General features: G+C 43.6%; 1 protein-coding gene across 5 annotated transcripts in view; it reads left to right on the forward strand.

The window, feature by feature from the left end:
* The window catches only part of OSBPL3 (oxysterol binding protein like 3), a 184,600-nt gene that overhangs the window by 150,987 nt on the left and 13,441 nt on the right, over window positions 1-20,172 (forward strand). For all 5 annotated transcript variants that reach the window (XM_008072326.2, XM_021706076.1, XM_021706078.1 and 2 more), the window contains 3 exons: window positions 10,183-10,246; window positions 13,283-13,361; window positions 14,789-14,933. In XM_008072326.2, coding sequence (XP_008070517.1) covers window positions 10,183-10,246; window positions 13,283-13,361; window positions 14,789-14,933 — 288 coding nt within the window. The remainder of the gene's footprint in view (window positions 1-10,182; window positions 10,247-13,282; window positions 13,362-14,788; window positions 14,934-20,172) is intronic.

The following is a 20,172-nucleotide window of genomic DNA, read 5'->3' on the forward strand; positions in this document are numbered from 1 at the left end:
GCTCCTGGGCACGTGCACACAGAGACGGAAAGAGGGTTATATAACTTAGTCTTTAGTTCCATGAAACAGATCCCAGGAAAATAAGCAAGAAAGAGATCTGGTTATTGTTAGTAGCATAGAATGGCTGGGTATAGGATTTGTAGACCTGCCTGCTTGAAATCCTAACTCCACAATTTACTCTGTGTTCACTGTTCTGAGCTTCAGTCGTTTCTCTATAAAATAGGAATGATAAAGAATGGCTCATAGGTTGTAGTGAGGCTCAAGTGATATAATATGCTGATAGAACTATAAATGGCTATTGCTCATATATTTAGAAGAAACTTCTAAAATGTCTTTTAACATAGAGTGTTAAGAATAGTAAGAGACGTGTTGAAAAGGCAGAAATGAGCTTCAAGAATGTCTTAACCAAGGGAAACTAGAAAGGCATATTTCCATTATAATATATGCTTTTGTTTTTTAAAATAAGATATGCTATATCTCCTCTAGTAGTACAAGTGGTTTGAAAGGGACAGGATGGCCAGGCATGGTGGCTCATGCCTATAATCCCAGAACTTTGGGAGGTGGAGATGAGAGGATTGCCTGAGCCCAGGGGTTTGGGACCAGCCTGGGCAACTTGGTGAGACCTTGTCTCTACAATAAATAAATTAAAAAGTTAGCCAAACATGGTAGCATGGGCCTGTAGTTCCAGCTACTTGGAAAGCTGAAGTGGAAGGATCACCTGAGCCCAGCAGATCGAGGCTGCAGTGGCCGTGAGCATGCCATTGTCCTCCAGCCTTGATGACGGAGTAAAACTATGACTCAAAAAAAAAAAAAAAATAGAAAGAAAGAAAGGGACAGGATATCGCTGCTGAGTCTCTATCAGAAAGCCAGCCATCAGGCTGCTAGGAGTTCTCATGGCTGGTATCACCATGGTAAGACCCCCAGTTCTGATCATGATGAAGCCACTTCCTCTGTCTGCAGGTTAGCCTGATGGCCTCAGCTAGTTGGTTATCGTAATATACCCAAGAATGAATAAATCTCTCAGGGATAGATTCATACTAGTTATGCTTATAAGAAACTGATGTATAAACTGGAACGTTATGTGCATTTACTGTGAAAAATAGACCTGCCATGGGGACCGGAAAGTTTTGGTCAGCATGACCAGGTATGATTATTCCCTAGGTAGACTATTTGGGAAGCCAAACCATAATCAAAGGTGATTATACAATGTGAGGAAGAGTGACTTTGTGATTCAATACACTGCCCTAAGAGTGGAGAGGGTTTGGGGTCAGGTAGCCAGCAGGAGACACATCAGTTCAGTGCCCCTCCTTTCTGTCTCCCGACCTTGTCTATGCTGACCAGCTGACTCATTGTACCCAGATGTCTTCTACTTTAACACATCTAAAGAGAAGGCCAGACCACTACTCTGTTTCATGCTGGGACCTGCCAGTGTGGCTCTTTCTGTTGCCAGCCCAGGAGTTGTCTACCTTTATGGGGACAGCGTGACTTGACCCTTGTTTACTACATGTAGGTGATATGTTTAGGTTTTCAGGGTTGAGAGGTTTCTTTGCTTTCCTGGACCTCTCTACAGTGAGGACCGGCTTCTGAATGACATATAATAAACTGGCAGGGCCCTCAGATTAATTCTTTTGAGTGGAATTTTATTCTAAGAAGAAGATGGATAAAAATTATATCTCTAAGCCAAGGGACCCAAAAGAAACAACTTGACTTCTTTACTGAGTTTTCTAGACAACAGAGTCTTGGACTTGAAAGGCAATGGCTGTGTCTTTCCCCACGCCCCAGGATGGTTCTGTGGTTTGGTGGGTACGTGGATGTGCGAGGTGGGGAGTGGCCAGGGAAGTTGAAGTAATTGCTGCTTCAGAGAGTTTAGCTACATCGAAGCTTGCCTCTGTGTTTTGTTTCTCATCTAAAAGACACAAAAGCACAATATCAAAATGACTCGTGGTCAGAAACCAGAGGAAGTATTTCTTGTTCACATTTTTTTCTTTCTTTTTTTTTTTTTTTTTTGAGTTGGAGTCTTACTTTGTTGCCCAGGCTGGAGTGCAGTGGCACTCTCACGGCCACTGCAGCCTTAATCTGCAGGGCTTAGGCAATCTTTCCACCTCAGCCTTCCAAGTAGCTGGAAGTACAAGCGCGTGCTATCATGCCTAGATTTTTTTTTGATTTATTGTAGATATGAGGTCTCACCAAGTTGCCCAGGCTGGTCTCGAACTTGTGGATTCAGGCTATCCTCTCACCTTGGCCTCCCGAAGTGCTAGGATTACAGGCTTAAGCCACTGCACCTGGCCTCACACTGTTTTTCTTTTTTTTTTTTGAGTTGGAGTCTCACTCTGTCACTTAGACTGGAGTGTAGTGGCCGCTCCCAGCCACCGCAGCCTCGACCTGCTGGGCTCCAGCGATCCTTCCGCCTCAGCCTTCCAAGTAGCCTGAACTGTAGGCGCGCGCTACCACGCCCAGCTGATTTTTTATTTTTATTGTAGAGATGCGGGCTCAGGCAATTCACTCACCTCAGCCTCCCAAGGCGCGGGATTACAGGCTGAGCCACCAAGCCGGCTACATTGTTTTTTTAATAGCAACTAAGTATTAGGTTTATAGAGTACTTTCTGCTTTCAAACTTGGATATGATCTTATTTGATCTCCAAAACAGCCCTGTGTGGCAGGAGAGCCAGGGATCAGGTACAGGCGAAGAAACCATGGCCTTAGAGGATTTAAGTTTTCCAGAGCCCCTCAGCTCACTCAAGCACCCAAGCCTCTGTTTCTGTCCCAGTGTCCTTTCCCTTCACCCTTTTTGGGATCTCTTGTGTAGATTCAGAGCTACCAGGCTTGCTGGCTGTGGATGTGAAAATAACCTTTTTGTATATTGGTCAGTCTGTGGAATTTAGTATGGCATTGTCGCTTAAACCTTTCATCCTTCAAACTCACATAGGACTTTGTTCTCAACGCCTTTGTAGACTGCGGTGTGGCCTTTGTGAATGAGGAATGTTCAGGAGTGAATCATAGACACTCCTGGCCTATGTTCTGAACCTCTGGCTGGTCTACCTTCTCAGGGGTGTCCTTTGTGCCAAGAAATTGGATTCAGCCCGGGCTTTCTAAATAAGCCCAGAAAAGGGGAGATTTGGAAAGAAAGGACTCCCTCGCTTTCCTGACTGGCCAGGGACTGGGTGTCTTGCTGACAGGCCATCCCTGGCTTTGTTCTCCTGCTGCATGGTAGAGCTACCACGCTAGTTTTGAGCTTCATCAGGGGTATGGCTGGGTCAGAAAACTCATCTTAGTGAGCTGTGCTGCTTTATTTCTGTATCTTTGAGGAAGGTTTGATATTGTAAGCTATTGTCTAAAAGTAGCTTTTCTTAAGTACATGAAACTTCAGATATCCAGATCACTCACTGTCCGAATGATTTTAACCATTTACCCACTCAGCTACATGCTGTTGAGCATTTGTGTCAGAAAAGCTAAATGCGGTTGTTAAAAGCTCAAAATTCAAATGAAGCCTTTATTCCTTTGCTTTACCGGCTCAACTCTCCTTCCGTCTCTGTTAGTCATACGGAGGACTCTGAACATACTTTCCTGGACAGATTTGTAAACACCACACCCGTCACTTCTCCTCTGGCACACTGATGTCACTTCTCTGAATAGTTCTTTTATCTACTAGTAGGCAGAGTTATTTACTACTGATGAACATGGCAATTTATTTAAAGACACTATCAGTGGGTAAATTCAAGCTGTTCAAATACAACTTGTGAGAAACCAAATATAAGACAACTAAACCATTGTTTTGTGGTTTTCTACATTTCTAGGTCAAGTCAGCACTTAATGGGTTTCTATTTTTTGCAAGAAGCCATATGTTTATGAGATAAGTGATTAACTCTGAATATAGGAGAAGAGAAAATAATCGGCAACTGCATTCTCCTAAAATCAGGCCAATATTCTCTTGGCATCACCCTGAATAACTCTTTCTTATAATTCACATCCTCTCCATCAGCAAATCCTGGGGTCTCCCTCTAAAGCTTTCCTTCAGAAGCCACCCATTTTCAGCCCCTCCCCTCTAGTGCTGGCCACCCAGCCCAAGCCATGGCAATCAATGACTGGGATTATTCCAGTAGACTCATTAATAGGTCTCTTGTTTCCATAGCCAATTAGTTTCTCATCCTGCAGCCAGATTGATTGCTTTCACAGAAGCAACATCTGCTCTCAACCCTCCAAAAACTTCCCAGGTCACTTGGAATAAAATCCAAAGTCCGGCCACAGCCCACAAAGTCCTTCAAGGCCCTCCCCTCAAACCCCAAGTTTTTCCTACTCGCCACCTCCCCTCATTCAGCTTCAGCCACAGTGGCCTTATCTCTTCTGATTCAGATCATACATGTTCCAGCCCTTGGCATGTGCTGTGTCCTCTGCCTGGGATGCATGTCTTCCAGATATCTGCATGGTTAACTCTGTATTTCTCCTGGCCTTAGAGGTTTCTGTTATTAGGAAGTCCTGCCCCGACCACCCTGTCTGAATAGCACCACCCCCATCCTCATGCCTGGCTTTGTTTTCTCTAATACACATTACTACTGGCAAATTATTTGCTTGTTTATGTGTTGTCTATTTTACCCACTTCCATACTAAAATGTAAACTCCATCAGAGTAAGGGTTTTTTCCCCCCTTCTGCTTATCATTATATCTCTAGTGACTAGGACAGCGCCTAACATGTCACAGGGGATCAGTAAGGGCTTGATAAATGACATGGGGAGAATGACCACTTGTTCTTCCTCCTGGTGGCCTTTTCACCTGGCACTTGCCCTCCTTTCCATGAGCTGCCCTACCCCGCTCTAGGGAAGTCAGGAGCTAGAGGGACTAGGCAGTTGCAAGGTAGAAGTGATCTATTTAAGGGATACTTATCTGAATCTAAAAATTAAAAAGTTAAAACATACACACATATTGAAATATATTTTTCTCCCATCTGACCTCTTATATAAAGTACATTCAAAACATAAATACAAAATGATTAGGTCAGGGTAAAGAAAGGCCTCAGATATACAGATAAATTATAAATTGTGAGAAATTTTTTTTTTTTTTTTTGAGTTGGAGTCTCACTCTGTCACCCAGACTGGAGTGCAGTGGCTGCTCCTGGCCACCGCAGCCTCGACCTGCTGGGCTCCAGCGATCCTTCCACCTCATCCTTCCAAGTAGCTGGAACTACAGGTGCGTGCTACCACGCCCCAGCTAATTTTTTTTGATTTATTGTGGAGATGAGGTCTTGCCGAGTTGCCCAGGCGGGTCTCGGACCCGGGGGCTCAGGCAATTCACTCACCTCAGCCTCCCAAAGTGCGGGATTACAGCCTGAGCCACCGAGCCCAGCAAGAGTTTTTTTTTTAAATTAAAAAAAATTTTTTTTGTAGTGATGGGTTTCACTATATTCCCCAGGCTAGTCTTGAACTCGTGGACTCAAGAGGTCCTCCTACCTCAGCCTCCCAAAGTGCTGGGATTATAGACATGAGCTACTGTGCCCAGCCTACAAGAATTCTTAACTGCCAGGGAAACCATGTTGGAGCTTATAGAAGGAAATATACATGTCTTACCATATAAATGCTTGCATGATAAAAGCCATACGTACTAATTTTTTGAATGCTTGGACAGCCTTAGCAATCAGGAATTGCTTTTTGATTAGAGAAAAAGTGATAGAGAAGGATACTAAAAACAAAACAAAACAAAACAATCTAAACTGGATTTATTCAATAGGTTAACGAACAGTGCCTGCACCAAGGCTGGGTGAGTTTAGACTGAAATACATCTACTGCTCCCCGACTTTTTTTTTTTTTTGGCCTAGGTTAAGATGTATGGAGAATAGAAATTCAACCAAATCCCACACTAACAAAGACAGATTAGACTGTGCTCATGATCCTCTGCTCCAGTAGATTTTAGAAGGATTACCATCAACAAAGATAAAGTGTTGCCCGTGCATTATCCCTTTCCATGGGCATTCTAATCAGAGCCTTGGTGTCATTTTCAAATAGGCCAGTATCCACTGCCACCTTTGATGCTACGATTCAAAAAAGACCTTGAGAGCAGATGTTAGAATCAGAGCAGTTTGAAGCCAAGAAGGATCCTCAGACCTCATTTTACAAAAAAATGAAGGAAATTCACTTTCAGAGTGAAAGAGATTGAAAAGGTTCTTTAAATGTCCAGGAACCGGGAACTTGATGATGTGTCTTGGCTTTGGGGAGGGGCAAGGGCCTGACTCTGAGAACAGTCACAGAAAACATTCAGAAAAGAGCCCTGGATCCAGATCCAAGGACCTAGGTTTAAAGTGCTGCCTTGGTCATCCATTCACAGTGCAGCACCGGCCATGGTCTTTACTGGGCACAGCCCCTATTTCCTAATTTATAAAATAAGGCTAACGAAGACACAAGGTTACTATAAGAACTCCCTGGACATACACTCATGAAAAATGTCAGAATCTAGTCCCTGCCTAACCCACCTCAGCATATGACCCTGGACACTTTGCATGTGTTGTTTTTTCTCAGTTGGCCAAGTTGGTGGTAGTAGCCTTATTTTACAGGTGAGGTGACTGAGGGCGAAAGGATTAAGAAACTTGCTCAAGATCACACAGCCAGCTGATGACTTTGCAGTCAGGACCCAGATCTGTCGTTCCCTGACACTAGTGCAGCATGTGGCAGTTGTTCCAGAAATGCTTCATGAATAAATACCTACTGTGAGGAAATATACCAAACAACAACAACAACAATAATAATAAAGCATCAATGCAAGTTTTCCTAGAAAGCTTTGTAAATTTCTTTCTTTCTTTCTTTCTTTTTTTTTTTTTTGAGTTGGAGTCTCACTCTGTTGCCCAGGCTGGAGTGCAGTGGCTTCTCCCGGCCACCGCAGCCTCGACCTGCTGGGCTCCGGCGATCTTTCCGCCTCAGCCTTCCCAGTAGCTGGAACTACAGGCGCGCGCTACCACGCCCGGCTAATTTTTGATTTATTGTAGAGATGAGGTCTCGCCAAGTTGCCCAGGCAGATCTCAAACCCACAGGCTCAGGCAATTCACTCACCTCGGCCTCCCAAAGCGTGGAATTACAGGCTGAGCCACCGAACCTGGCTGTAAATTTCTTAAAAGCAATGTGAACCAAATAAATCATTCTCCAAGGCCTGGGTAAGCCGAAAAGAAATAAGCAGAATTGGTTGTGCTTGGTGGCTCAACCTGTATCCCCAGCACTTTGGGAGGCCAAGGCAAGTGGATTGCCTGAGCCCATGGATTCGAGACCCATCTGGGCAGCTTGGTGAGACCTCGTCTCTACAATAAAATTAAAAATTAGCCGGATATGGTAGCGCGTGCTTTTAGTTCCGGCTACTTGAAAGGCTGGGTGGAACGATTGCTGGAGCCGAGCAGGTTGAGGCTACAGTGGCCGGGAGTGGCCACTGCACTCCAGTCTGGGCAACAGAGTGAGACACCAACTTGAAAACAAAAAAAAAAGAAAGAAAGAAGCAAAATCATTGATGTTTGAAGGTTGAACCCACTCAGAAAACATCTGTTGAACCCATCTACAAGTACTCTGCCAAACAATGATTCATTAATCTATTACAATAATTTTTAAAAGTCAAAGTTGGGCTTTTATAGAATGTGTGTATACAACAGGGCCTCTTTTATGATTCACATGAACAGTATATTTATCCCTGTTTTATAGCATTTAAAGTTATAACAGATGGGGTGTACAGTTTTTATATACTGTGTTTACTTTGATATTTATATTTGACCCTGCCCATGAAGACACCAAATTCTCCCTCATAGCTATAATGCTCCCTTCCCCCTTGATTACATTGTTTCTGTGGGATGAATATAATTTACTTTATAATAATCTTTTGAAAAGTATGTCTACATTATGGGGGAGAGAAACTTTCCATGGCTTCTCTTTTATTCCACAGTGAGGAATGCCAGGTGGGGTGGGGAAGTGAGGGATTGTCTTGCCCTAATTCAGGTTTTTATGTTTGTTTGCTTGTTTTTTGAGATGGGCTCTCCCCATGTTGCCCAGGCTGGCCTTGAACTTCTAGGCCCACACGATCCTCCCACCTCAGCCTCCCGAGTACCTGGGATTACAGGTGCATGCCACTGTGCCCTGATTTAGTTTTATATGATCCCATGGTTTCAAAGTTAACTCCATTGTTTTGATTGAGAGCTAACAGGTGAGGGAGAAAAGGAGGATGCAGCACTTTTGTTTAGATATATCAAGAATATCCAAATTGTTGAATTAAAAAAATAAAAATACGAAGACAGAGGAAAGCAGAGAGTTACATTATAGGAGGTAGGCTTCTAGGTCAGTGCCTGAAGTGTAAATTACCCTTGACAATCCCATGGACACATTCTTAGGAGGCGCATGGGAATGAAGATTAACCAAAGAACAGCAGAGTTACATCTCACCTCCTTGGTATTGCAGCTGGCATTTATGTTCATTGAGTAATTACTCTGAAAGATACCCACACTCTTTATATCTTTGCCTCTGCTTTTCTTTGGTCCAAACTGGTATGGTTGTGATCCCATCAATCAGGTGTGGGTGTGGAATGGGGGACTTGGCATCTCCCATCCCTGCAATTCTTTCCCCCCAGAGGCCTGGCATACACAGTTCAAACTGTGCTCCTCAACCCAGTTGTGAGTCTTGAGCAAGGTGAGTGGCTGTAGATTTATCACCACTGCCCTCCCCTCTTCCCTAGCACACAAACTTGCTCAAGCGGGACTCAGCAGTCTGTGTTTTTGATGTGAGTGAAAACAGTGTGCAACTGCTTAAAATATTTTAATTAATTTTATTTTAATTATTTATTTATTTTGAGTAGGAGTCTCATTCTGTTGCCCAGACTAGAGTGTAGTGGCACGCTCAAGGCCACTGCAATCTCGACCTGCTAGGCTCAGGTGATCCTTCCACCTCAGCCTTCCAAGTAGCTGGAACTACAGATGTGCACCACCACGCTTGGCTAATTTTTTTATTTATTGTAGAGACGAGATCTCGCCAAGTTGCCTGGGCTGGGCTCCAACTCCTGGGTCAGGCAATCCTCTCACCTCCACCTCCCAAAGTATTGGGGTTACAGGCATGAGTCACCATGCCTGGCTACATTTTTATTTTTTAAGAAAGGTTGAAAACCACTGAGGTAAAGCCAAACTGCTAGGGTTTAACCTCTCCTTCTTCCCTATCAGTGAGGCCTGAGAAATGGTATTTAATCTGTCTGGTTTCGGTCTCCTCATTTATAATATGAAAGCTTTAAGCTTGATACTCTAAATTTAAGATACCTCTGCTAAGAACCAGCTAAATCAGAGAAATTTCTGGGAATACCACTGGCAGCATTATTTGGTTTCACTGGTGCAGAATTAATTATAATAATAACACCTACACCTCTTGGTGTTCCTTGAGTGTTACTGAGATAATGAGGAAATATAACTGGGCAGCCATCTTCTCCTCAGCTTCTTCATTACTGAATAAAACAAGTAATGACCTCTGGCCAAAAGACATTCTCTGTTAATTGCTTATTTATTCAAGGTACTTTTTATCTTGACCACAAGAAAATTTTTTAAAAAATTTCTTAGCAGTTGACTAACATTTCCTCAACAATTGTGTATTTTTCTTTTTTAAAAATATAAACATTATTTTTAAAAAATACTTTGCACAGATCTTCTTGTAGATGACTTGGAAAGAGGCTGGACTTTGTGATACAGTTTCAAAAGTTAAATCTGCTGAGCCGGAGAAAGAATGTTTTTGTGTTGCTTGAAATAGCGTGTTAAGATACTTGCTATTTGACGTCTTAATTAAAACATTTGCAGGCCCTTTCAGAACAGCTGATAGAGATTGCGATATTGGTAGTCAAGGTCAGATTGTGTGGTTTGTGTGCGGACCGTCCTCAAGTGCCCCTGTTTTTATGTTTATGCTTATCCAAACATGTCTCTAGCCTCCTTACTCGACACCTGGCTGCCCTCCCGTGGAGGCTTCTGGAGGCTTCCATACACCTGCATTCATCTCACCTTTGACCAACCTAAGTTGGAGCTGTCTGTGTTAGGAGCACCCTCTTGAGGACACACTTCTTGATGGCAACCCAAGAAGGTTGTCTTGAGTTAAACACTGCATCGTGTTACATCTCACCTCAGGGGGAAGGAATGGATTTCATGAGACACAAAGGTTCATCTAATTTTTTTGTTTGATTTTTGGTCTTTGTTTCCATCAGGTCAGCCACCATCCACCTATCTCTGCCTGTCATGCTGAGTCTGGAAATTTTGTTTTCTGGCAAGGTAACATGTTACTATATTTGACCTCCGTCATTTTGTGTAATGTTATGGATTCATTTTATTCCAATAATTGCTATAAATGCTTGCCAAGAACAAGACTGGTCCATGGACCGGGCCTGGTTAGGAGGATCTGCAACACATGTTCTTACCTCTCATCTCTGGACATTAATGGTTGCCATTTATTAATTGAGACTGTTTGATTTTAATTGATTATTAACTGATAATAGTAAGTATTGGGGGATTATTTAGGTTTTCCTTCTTAAAAAATCCTCAATCTTTATCTGTGCCGCCATCTGTAATTTTTTTCTCTCTCTTCAGTTTATATTTTGAATTGGGGGGGGTCAGTTTTTCTCAAGAATAAATAAGGCTATAAATGTTTCCTAGATGGATTAATTGCTTTTGTTAACATCTTCATTTACTCATAAAAAATGTATTCTGGAAAGAAAATATGAGCACCCTGGGTTTTCAAACAATGAGCATATATCAATTTATAAAACATTTTTTTCTGCTAACAATGCTGTCACATATTACCTTTACATACACACCTGTAAAATGTTCAAAGTACAAAAGAGTATACTACAACACCCTCCCCCAGCCCTTTCCCCAGCTACTCATTTCCTCTCTGTGGAGACAATCAATATTACCAGTTTAAAGTTATAAGTACCATGGTTTTCTTTCTTAACCTTGCTATTAAAGTTTAAAATGGAAGTTTCATTTCACTTGAAACTTCTCTGACTTTCAGCAAAACCTTCTGGAAACAATTCTCATATAGTCCTAACCTCCTTGCTAGATCTCATTGATGCTATAAGCACCTTTTCTTTTTTTTTTTTTTAAGTTATATATATATATTTGTGGGATTTCTCAAAGTAGGCCCTGTGTGCTCCCTACTTCACAAGGTTGCCTTCTCAGTTCCCTTCCTAATCATCCTTTTCTTGGGCAGCTTTTCTCAGCCAACATGATATTTCTCTGCCTTTTAATTGGTAGATTAAATCATTTACATTTATTGTGATTATAGATGTTGTTGAGTTTATATCTGCCCTCTTGTTATTTGTTTTCTGTTTGTCACATCTGTTCTTTGTTCTCCTTTTCCTTTTTTTTCTGCCATCTTTTGGGTTAATTGAGCACTTTCTGTAATTTCATTTCATCTTCTCTATTGGCTTATTAGCTATATCTCTTTGTTTCTTAGTTGTTACTCTAGAATTTATAGTATATGTATCTCTACTGTATTCCAGTCTATCACCAAGAAATATTATGCCACTTCATATCTAGTATAAGAAACACTCAGAAGTATACTTCCATTTCCCCACTCCGAGCCTTTGTACTGTTTTTGACATACATTTTACTTAAGTATATTATAAATCCCACAGTACATTATTATTTTTGCTTTAAAGAGTTATTCATCCTTTTTGGTAACAATTTTATGGTGATATAATTTATGTACTATACAATTTGATTGTTTTTATTATATTCCCAAAGTTGTGCAGTCTTCAGCACAGTTAGCATTAGAATATTTTCATCCCTCCTGAAAGAAACCCCTTTAGCAGACACTTTCCCCGGCCATTTCCTTCAACATCTCTCAGCCTTAGGCAACTACTAATCTACTTTCTGTCTCCCTAGATTTGCCTATTTGGGGCATTTTGTATAAATAGGATCATACAGGATGGGTTCAGGCACTCCCTGGTCCCAGCCCTTCTCTGTTACCTGGACTGCAGCTGTAGCCTCCTGCTGTCCTCCCTGCTTCCACCCCTATTGTCCTGTGGTCTGTGTATCCTCAGTGCAGCAGCCAGAGGGACCCTCTCTGCTGTCCTTTTTCTCTTCCCTGCCTCCTATTCTGTTGGTACCACCATTCATGCACCTTAGTAAAATCTGACATTATCCATGCATTTCCCCTGTCTTTCTCAATCTGTGTCTAATATGTCACCCCGCTCTATTTCAACTTCTTCACTGTTTCTGGGATGCCTCACTTCCACCCCATCCCCATGTCTGCTGTCACTTCATCCCGGTTTATCCCCTGGGTAGCTACGGTAGGCTCTTACCTTGCCGCCTTGCTTCCGCTCTGTCCTACCTCGCTCGCGTCCTCCACATTGCCTCCAATTGTCCTTGCAAGGTCTGTATCTAATCATTTCAGCTCCCTGTTTATTTTCACTCAGTGCATGCAAACTGGGCTTGTAGAGTCCACTGTTTTGTGTTCTCAGTCTGACTTTCTACTCTTCTCTCTCGACAATCTCAGACCTTCAGGGCAAAACCAGTCTATGTTCTCTTACACCTCTGTCCCTTTGGACAAACCACTTCTTTTGCCTTAAATTGCTTTTTCTCTACCTGGTGAACTCCTATGTATTCTTCAAAGCCCTGTTTAAATGGCTTCTTCTGACAAGCCTCTTCGAATGTCTTTCCCACACATGTTGCTCATTCTTTCTTCTCTGGTTCCGTTTCACCTTATAACACCCTCATTTATAGCCTGTGCCTCTCTCTGTGTGTGGTTACTGCTGTTTTCTTTTCTTTTTTTTTTTTTTTTTTGAGTTGGAGTCTCACTCTGTCACCCAGACTGCAGTGCAGTGGCCGCTCCCGGCCACCGCAGCCTCAACCTGCTGGGCTCCGGTGATCCTTCCAAGTTGCTGGAACTACAGGCGTGCACTACCACACCCAGTTGATTTTTGATTTATTATAGAGATGAGGTCTCGCCAAGTTGCCCAGGCAGGTCTCGAACCCGCGGGCTCAGGCAATCCATTCACCTCAGCTTCCCAGAGGTGCGGGATTACGGGCTGAGCCACCGAGCCTGGCTTGCTGCTTGTTTTCACTACTGTCTGCCTTTCATACTGTTAATTCATTCACAGGAAGAACTTTAATAATTTTCGTGTCCCTGATTCTGTTCTAGGTACCCAGTTGATACTTACAGTTCATGAAAAGGTGTCCAGTACAGGAATTGATTTGATTATGAAGGGGATGTTTTTCGTAGTGATGAGTTAGTTATCTAACCTCGGAACTGTCTGATGGACTCAGCTCTTCTACTAAAATGTAATATTTGGTGTTTCATTTCAGATGTGAGATGGAAAAACAAATTCTGGGGCAAATCCATGGAAATTGTTCCAATTGGCACAACCCACGTGACTCTTCCAGCGTAAGTTCTTCTTCTGTGTTTAGGAACTTCATAGAATTTAGGGCCAGGATTTTGCTTTGGGGACAGGATGTCCACTGTGCCCCCATGGCATTGAGTATGCATGTCTTTTCTTTTCATCTGTTTGACAGTAGGTTCAAATGTTCCTTATTTTGGTAGTTTCACTTTTTCCTCCCTTAAATGGAAATGAGTCCTGGAGACCAGCGTTCCCTGAACAGAAGCTTTTTGAAAACCCATTTCCACTCCCTCACAAAATTAAGAACTGTAGTTTTCCTTTAGCAGTATTGTCCTGTCTTGGTGTTGAAATTCCTTTTGAAAAACATATGACCTGCTGGCCGTGGTGGCTTATGCCTGTAATCTCAGCAGTTTGGTAGGTGGAGGCGAAAGGACTGCCTGAATCCAGAGGTTTGAGACTAGCCTGGGCAACTTGGCAAGACCTCATCTCTACAATATACCAAAAAATTAGCCAGGCGTGGTAGCACTCACTATAGTTTCAGCTACTTGGAAGGCTGAGGAGGAGGGATCTCCTCAGTCCAGCAGGTTGAGGTGGTAGCTGTGAATGTGCCTCTGCACTCCAGCCTGGGCAACAGAGTGAAATTCCAACTCAAAAAAAAAGAAGAAGAAGAAGAAAAAAGATGTGGCTTTGGTCTTGTAGGCAGGATTGATCCTTGTTTATAAAGCAAAACAGTCACGAGCAGGGCCTCAGATCCAGGCTGCCAGCATTCACCTGCTTACTCTGCCACAAACTAACTGTGACTTTCCCCTTTGGTCTCCAGGTCCCTTCTACTTGGCTGGGCTAATAAACCACCTACTTGGCCGGGCTTGGTGGCTCAGCCTGTAATCCCAGCGCTTTGGGAGGCCGAGGCTACCACGCCTGGCTAATTTTTTGATTTATTGTAGAGATGAGGTCTCGCCTGCCCAGGCGGGTCTCAAACCCACGGGCTCAGGCAATCCACTCACCTCAGCCTCCCAAAGGCACAGGATTACAGGCTGAGCCACCGAGCCCGGCTTCCTCGTAATTATTGTTGACCTCCATCATAACATGTGAATACTTATGGGGAATACTTAGGTGACACATGTATAGCAAATTATATAAAACTCCCATCCATTCCTCATACCCACTCTCTTAGTGTGACATCTTTAGACAAGTCCCCTCTGAATTGTATCCTCTGTCAGAGGTGGGGGTGGGTTGCTGCAGGAGACCCCCAGTTTCTGGTTTCTGACAGCCTCCAGAGCACAGAGGCCTGCTGCTGTCATCCTCTGAGATGTGCACACCCCCTTGGAGAGTGGAAGATTGTAGAACGTGCAGTGCAGTATAGATGCTCGGTCAGGGTTGGCTCTGTAATTCTGCAAAACAGCAGTGTTTGTTTGCATTGGCCGCTGGCTCTTCTGGGAATCAGTAATACTTTTTACCTTTTCCTTCTTTTTAGTTTTGGAGATCATTTTGAGTGGAACAAAGTGACCTCTTGCATCCATAACATCTTAAGCGGGCAGAGGTGGATTGAGCACTATGGGGAGATCGTCATCAAGAATCTGAGTGACGATTCCTGCTACTGCAAAGTGAATTTTATAAAGGTAACCTCAGCGGCCCTCTGAGCGTGGGTCCTGAGGGACTGTGAAAGAGCCTGAGCCTTGGAGCACAGGGCATCCGGGGGCTTTTTCACCTTCACCTTTGTGCTGGCAGATGAGCAGGGCCCCAGGCCCTGGACCCCTCCTGGCCTCTGACTCTCTTGTGGTCTGTCCTCAATGCAGCAGCCAGAGGGACCCTTTTTAAACATAAGTCATCATGCTACTACATGGATGTACCTTGAAGACATTACACTAAGTGAAAACAAACAGACCCAAAAGGATGAATGTTACGCGATTCCACTTATATGTAGTCCCTGGAGGAGTCAAAGTCATAGAGAGAAAAAGTGGAATGGTGTTGCCAGGGACTGGGGGAGGAAGGAATAGCAAGTTAGTGTTGAATGGGTGCAGAGCTTCAGTTCAAGAAGAGGAAAAATTTCTAGAATGGATGGTGGTGATGGTGGCTCAACATTGCAAATGTATTGAATGCCACTGAAGTGCACACTTAGAAAGGTGTGGTGGTTCATGCCTGTAATCTCAGCACATTGAGAGGCCAAGGTGGGAGGATTGCTTGAGCCCAGGAGTTTGAGACCAACCTAGACAACATAGTGAGACCTCGTCTCTACAAAAATACAAAAAAATAATCCGGGTGTGGTGGCATGCACCTGTAGTCCCAGTTCCTCAGGAGGCTGAAGTGGAAGGATCCCCTGAGCCCAGGAGGTTGAGGCTACAGTGACCCCTGATTGTGCCACTGCAGTCCAACCTGGGCAACAGAGTGAGACCCTGACTCAAAAAAAAATGGTTAAAGAGATGAAGCCATCTCATTCCATTCAGCAAAATCCTCCAACAGTGTCCATCTTTCTCGGAGCGGAGGCTGCTTCTTGCAGTGGACCACCAGGCCCTGACACGGTGTGCACGCCTCACCTCCTCCCCATCGTGCTCACGTGCATGCTTGCATGCACATACCATCCTCCTTCCTTTCCAGCCTCCACTCCTCTCTTCCCTCTCCTTGCCCACTGCCCTCTCACCACACCAGCCTTCTTCCTCTTTCCTCGTTTCCTTCTGCTTGGGCCACTGTCCCCAGTTTCTTCCATCACCAGCCCTGTCCCATCATTCACTCCTGTTTCCTTCCCAGTGCCTATTGCCACCTGAAGCCAGCCTCCTCACGGTTGCTGTGCTGGTTTATCTTCTGCTCTCCGTACCCTCCTCCCATCCCTGACTCCAGAAGACCAAAACCCTGGTTTATCTTGCCCACCTCTGTAGCTCTGAGACCTGAAATAGTGCCCAGCGCACGCCTGAGACTTGTAAACATCCAGAGAATGCATTGAGAGATTGGCCAGAGGCAAAAAGTATGGACTAGTCTCTTGATCGCTCTACTGCCTTGACTAGAAGCCTTCCCCACGTCTCTCCCTCCTAGGTTTTTTCTTGCCCTTAAAAATCTCATGCATTAGGCTGGGCACAATGGCTCATGACTGTAAACCCAGCCCTTTGAGAGGTGCAGGCAGAGGTGAGAGGATTGCCTAAGCCCAGGGGTTCAAGACCAACCTGGGTAACTTGGTGACACCTCATCTCTACAATCAATCAATCAATCAATACAAATTAGCCGGGCATGGTGATATACACCTGTAGTTCTGGCTACATGGAAGAATCACCTGAGCCCCACAGGTTGAGGCTTCAGTGGCCTTGAGTGTGCCACTGCACTCCAGCCTGGGTGACAGAGTAAGACTCTGACTCAAAAAAAAAAAAAAAAAAAAATCTCCTGCACTTAAAATGACTTTAAGATGTTATCCCCTTCAAGGAATCTTTGCATTTAACCAAGATCATAAGCAGAGAGGTTAGGTTTTAATTGTGGAATTTTGTGCAGCACCTCTCTGCACCACCATGTAGGAGACACTTAGGAAGAGGTGGCCTGGGGTCTTTATTGTAAACTTTAAGTCACACTGGGTTGGAGATAGACAGAAAGCTAGTGATGACCTTACATGTGGGGCAAAATAAAAATGACCCAGCCTTTAAAGCTTCATCTAAATTCTCTGCAAAAAGAAACCAAAGGCAGCCTGGAGCAGGGATGAAGCACCCCTGATCCCGGTGGGAGCCACCTGCTTCTCAAAATTTTCACCAAGAAATTGTGCTCATGTGGGAATGTGTACTCCCATGTCTACCAGATGCCCAGTTCTCGTCCATCAGAAGCAGAGCATGGACTAAGCAGTTATGACAGTCGAGTGCTGGACAGGTCTCCAGCACCGAAAGCAGTCACTACACTTGCCTCTGGAACAAGGCTGTGTCCTCTGGGGCTTCCATCGAATTGTCAACATTGGGATTGTTGGCAAATGTCTCTGGGAAAGAAACTCAACTCCTGCTTCAGAAGAAGCTTAAGAGCCAGGAAGGTCTCTGAAAGAACAAATTGCCCCTATTCTTACCTGACTGGAGAACTCAGAATGTCTCATTCAGCTCTGAGACATGGCTGCCCCAGCCCTTGCTTCCTGTATTTACCGTAGCCTTGGAATGGAGAAGCAGAACCACCAGAATATGACCTGAAAATGCCACTCAGCCTTATTGGTTTCCAAATATGGCTCCTGTTTCAGCTGAAAATAGTACTAGGATGTTTGATTTATGGAGAAATGCCTTCTGTTCTTTCATAGAGATTTTTAGGGCAGCCAGGTAATAGGGAGATTTGGGGGAAAAAAATCAACTCTAGGGAGTTGGAGCTCCCTCTGCTGACATTAATATGGTACTGCATAAAACCTGCAAAGGTGGGCTTGGCTGGACTGGGCTGAGCAGAGCAGAGCAGTGCAGTGTGTAAGGCTACCTTGCAGACTGCATCCAGTGAACAGTGAGAATATGGTTGCATACGATTCTCATGACTGGATGAACAATACTAGTTTTGGGGAAAAGCTGAAAATTCAGTTCTCCTACAGAGGAAAATTATAGTAAAATGTCTTAATTTTTTTTTTTTTTTGAGTTGGAGTCTCACTCTGTTGCCCAGACTGGAGTGCAGTGGCATGCTCCTGGCCACCACAGCCTTGACCTATTGGGCTTCGGAGATCCTTCCGCCTCAGCCTTCCAAGTAGCAGGAACTACAGGCGTGTGCTACCACGCCCGGCTAATTTTTTGATTTGTTGTAGAGATGAGGTCTCCAAATTGCGGGCTCAAGCAATCCACTCACCTCGGCCTCCCAGAGCACGGGATTACAGCCTGAGCCACTTAGCCCAGCCTAAAATTTCTTTTTAATTGCTGGAGTCAGAGCCACAGTGATAGCCATGGAACAGTTGTTTTCTGAAGAGCGAATGGGCCAGCCACACTGCTCTGTTGATGTCTTAGAACTGAACCTTTTCTTCTTACATTGCATGTAGTGAAAGTAGAAAATAAATGTATTTTTCATGAATGTTGGTTGAGTTACAAACTGCATAGAGAGGATTAACTTTTATTAAGTAACTGAAAGTATGATTAAAGAAAAAAAAAAACAACTCAGGCATTAAAAACAGACTCATAGAAAATGGAACAGAATAGAGAGCCCAGAAATAAATCTATGCATTTACAGTTAACTGATACTTGACAAAGATGCCAAGAACACACAGTGGGGAAAAGAGAGTGTCTTCAATAGATGGTGTTAGAAGAACTGGATATCCGCATATAAAAGAATGAAATCAGAACCTTACCTCACACCATATACAAAATCCAGTCACAATGGACAAAAGACTTAAAATAAGACTTGAAATTGTAGAACTGCCAAACAAAACCATGTAGGAAAAAGCTTCACAACATTGTTCAGGGCAATGTTTTTTTTTTTTCCATGTGACCCCAAAAGCACAGGCTATAAAAGCAAACATAGATGGATAGGATGAAATTAAACTAAAAAGCTTCCACACAGCAAAGGAAATGATCGGTACAATGAAGAGACAATTTACAGAATGGAGAAATACTTGCAACTATACATCTGATAAAAAGTTAACAACTCAGTAGCAAGAAAACAAGCTAATAAAAAATGACTAAAGGACCCGAACAGGCATTGCTCAAAAGAAGACATACAAGCCAGGCTCGGTGGCTCAGCCTATAATCCCGCACCTTTGGGAGGCTGAGGTGAGTGGATTGCCTGAGTCCGCAGATTCGAGACTTGCCTGGGCAGCGAGACCTCATCTCTACAATAAATCAAAAAATCAGCCGGGTGTGGTGGCGCATGCCTGTAATTCCGGCTACTCGGAAGGCTGAGGCGGAAGAATCGCCGGAGCCCAGCAGGTCGAGGCTGCGGTGGCCGGGAGTGGCCACTGCACTCCGGTCTGGGCAACAGAGTGAGACTCCAATTCAAAAAAAAAAAAAAGAAGACATACAAATAGCCAACAGATATATGAAAAAATGTTCAATATCACCAGTAAGGGAAATGCAAATCAGAATGACAAGCAATGATTCTGTGATTTTTGTGATATTGTCTTGCTTCCATTAGAATGGCTATTTTCAAAAAGGTGAAGGATAACAAGAGTTGGGGAGGATACGGAGAAAAGGGAACACTTATACACCATTTGTGGAAATGTAAATTGGCAGAGCCATTGTGGAAAACAGAAGGGAGCTTTCTCAAAAAATTAGAAATAGGCTGGACACGGTGGCTTACATCTATAATCCCAGCACTTTAGGAGGCCGAGGCGAGAGAATTGCCTGAGCCCAAGGGTTTGAGACCAGCCTGGGCAACATGGCGATTCCTCGTCTCTGCAATAAATTAAAAAATTAGCTGGGCATGATAGTACACCTGTGGCTCCAGCTACTTGGAAGGTTGAGGTGGGAGGTTGGGCTCAGCAAATTGTGGTAGCTATGATGGTGCCACTGCACCCTAGCCTGGGTGACAGAGTGAGATTCCGACTCAAAAAAAGGAAATTAGAAATAGAATTACCATGTATATTTACCAGAGAGAATTACCAGCAGTCCCATTACAGGTTATACATCCAAAGGAAGTGAAAGCAGTATGTTGAAGAGATATCTGCACTCACATGTTTATTGCAGCATTATTCTGAGTAATCGAGATATGGGAACAACCTAAGCGTCTATCAGTGGATAAATAGATTTTTAAAATATGTATATATATACAATGGAGTACTGTTCAGCTCTAAATAAAGGAGGAGAGATCTTGTCATTTACAATAATATGGATATAACTGGAGGATGTTATGTTAAATGAAATAAGCCAGACACAGAAAGTATAATCTTACTTATCTGTGAAATCTAAAAAGGTTGATCTCATAGAAGCAGAGGGCAGAATGGTG

The sequence above is a fragment of the Carlito syrichta genome, unplaced genomic scaffold (assembly GCF_000164805.1).
Source record: "Carlito syrichta isolate Samal-C Ts95f unplaced genomic scaffold, Tarsius_syrichta-2.0.1 Scaffold315119, whole genome shotgun sequence".
In the NCBI taxonomy this organism is placed as follows: Eukaryota; Metazoa; Chordata; class Mammalia; order Primates; family Tarsiidae; genus Carlito; species Carlito syrichta.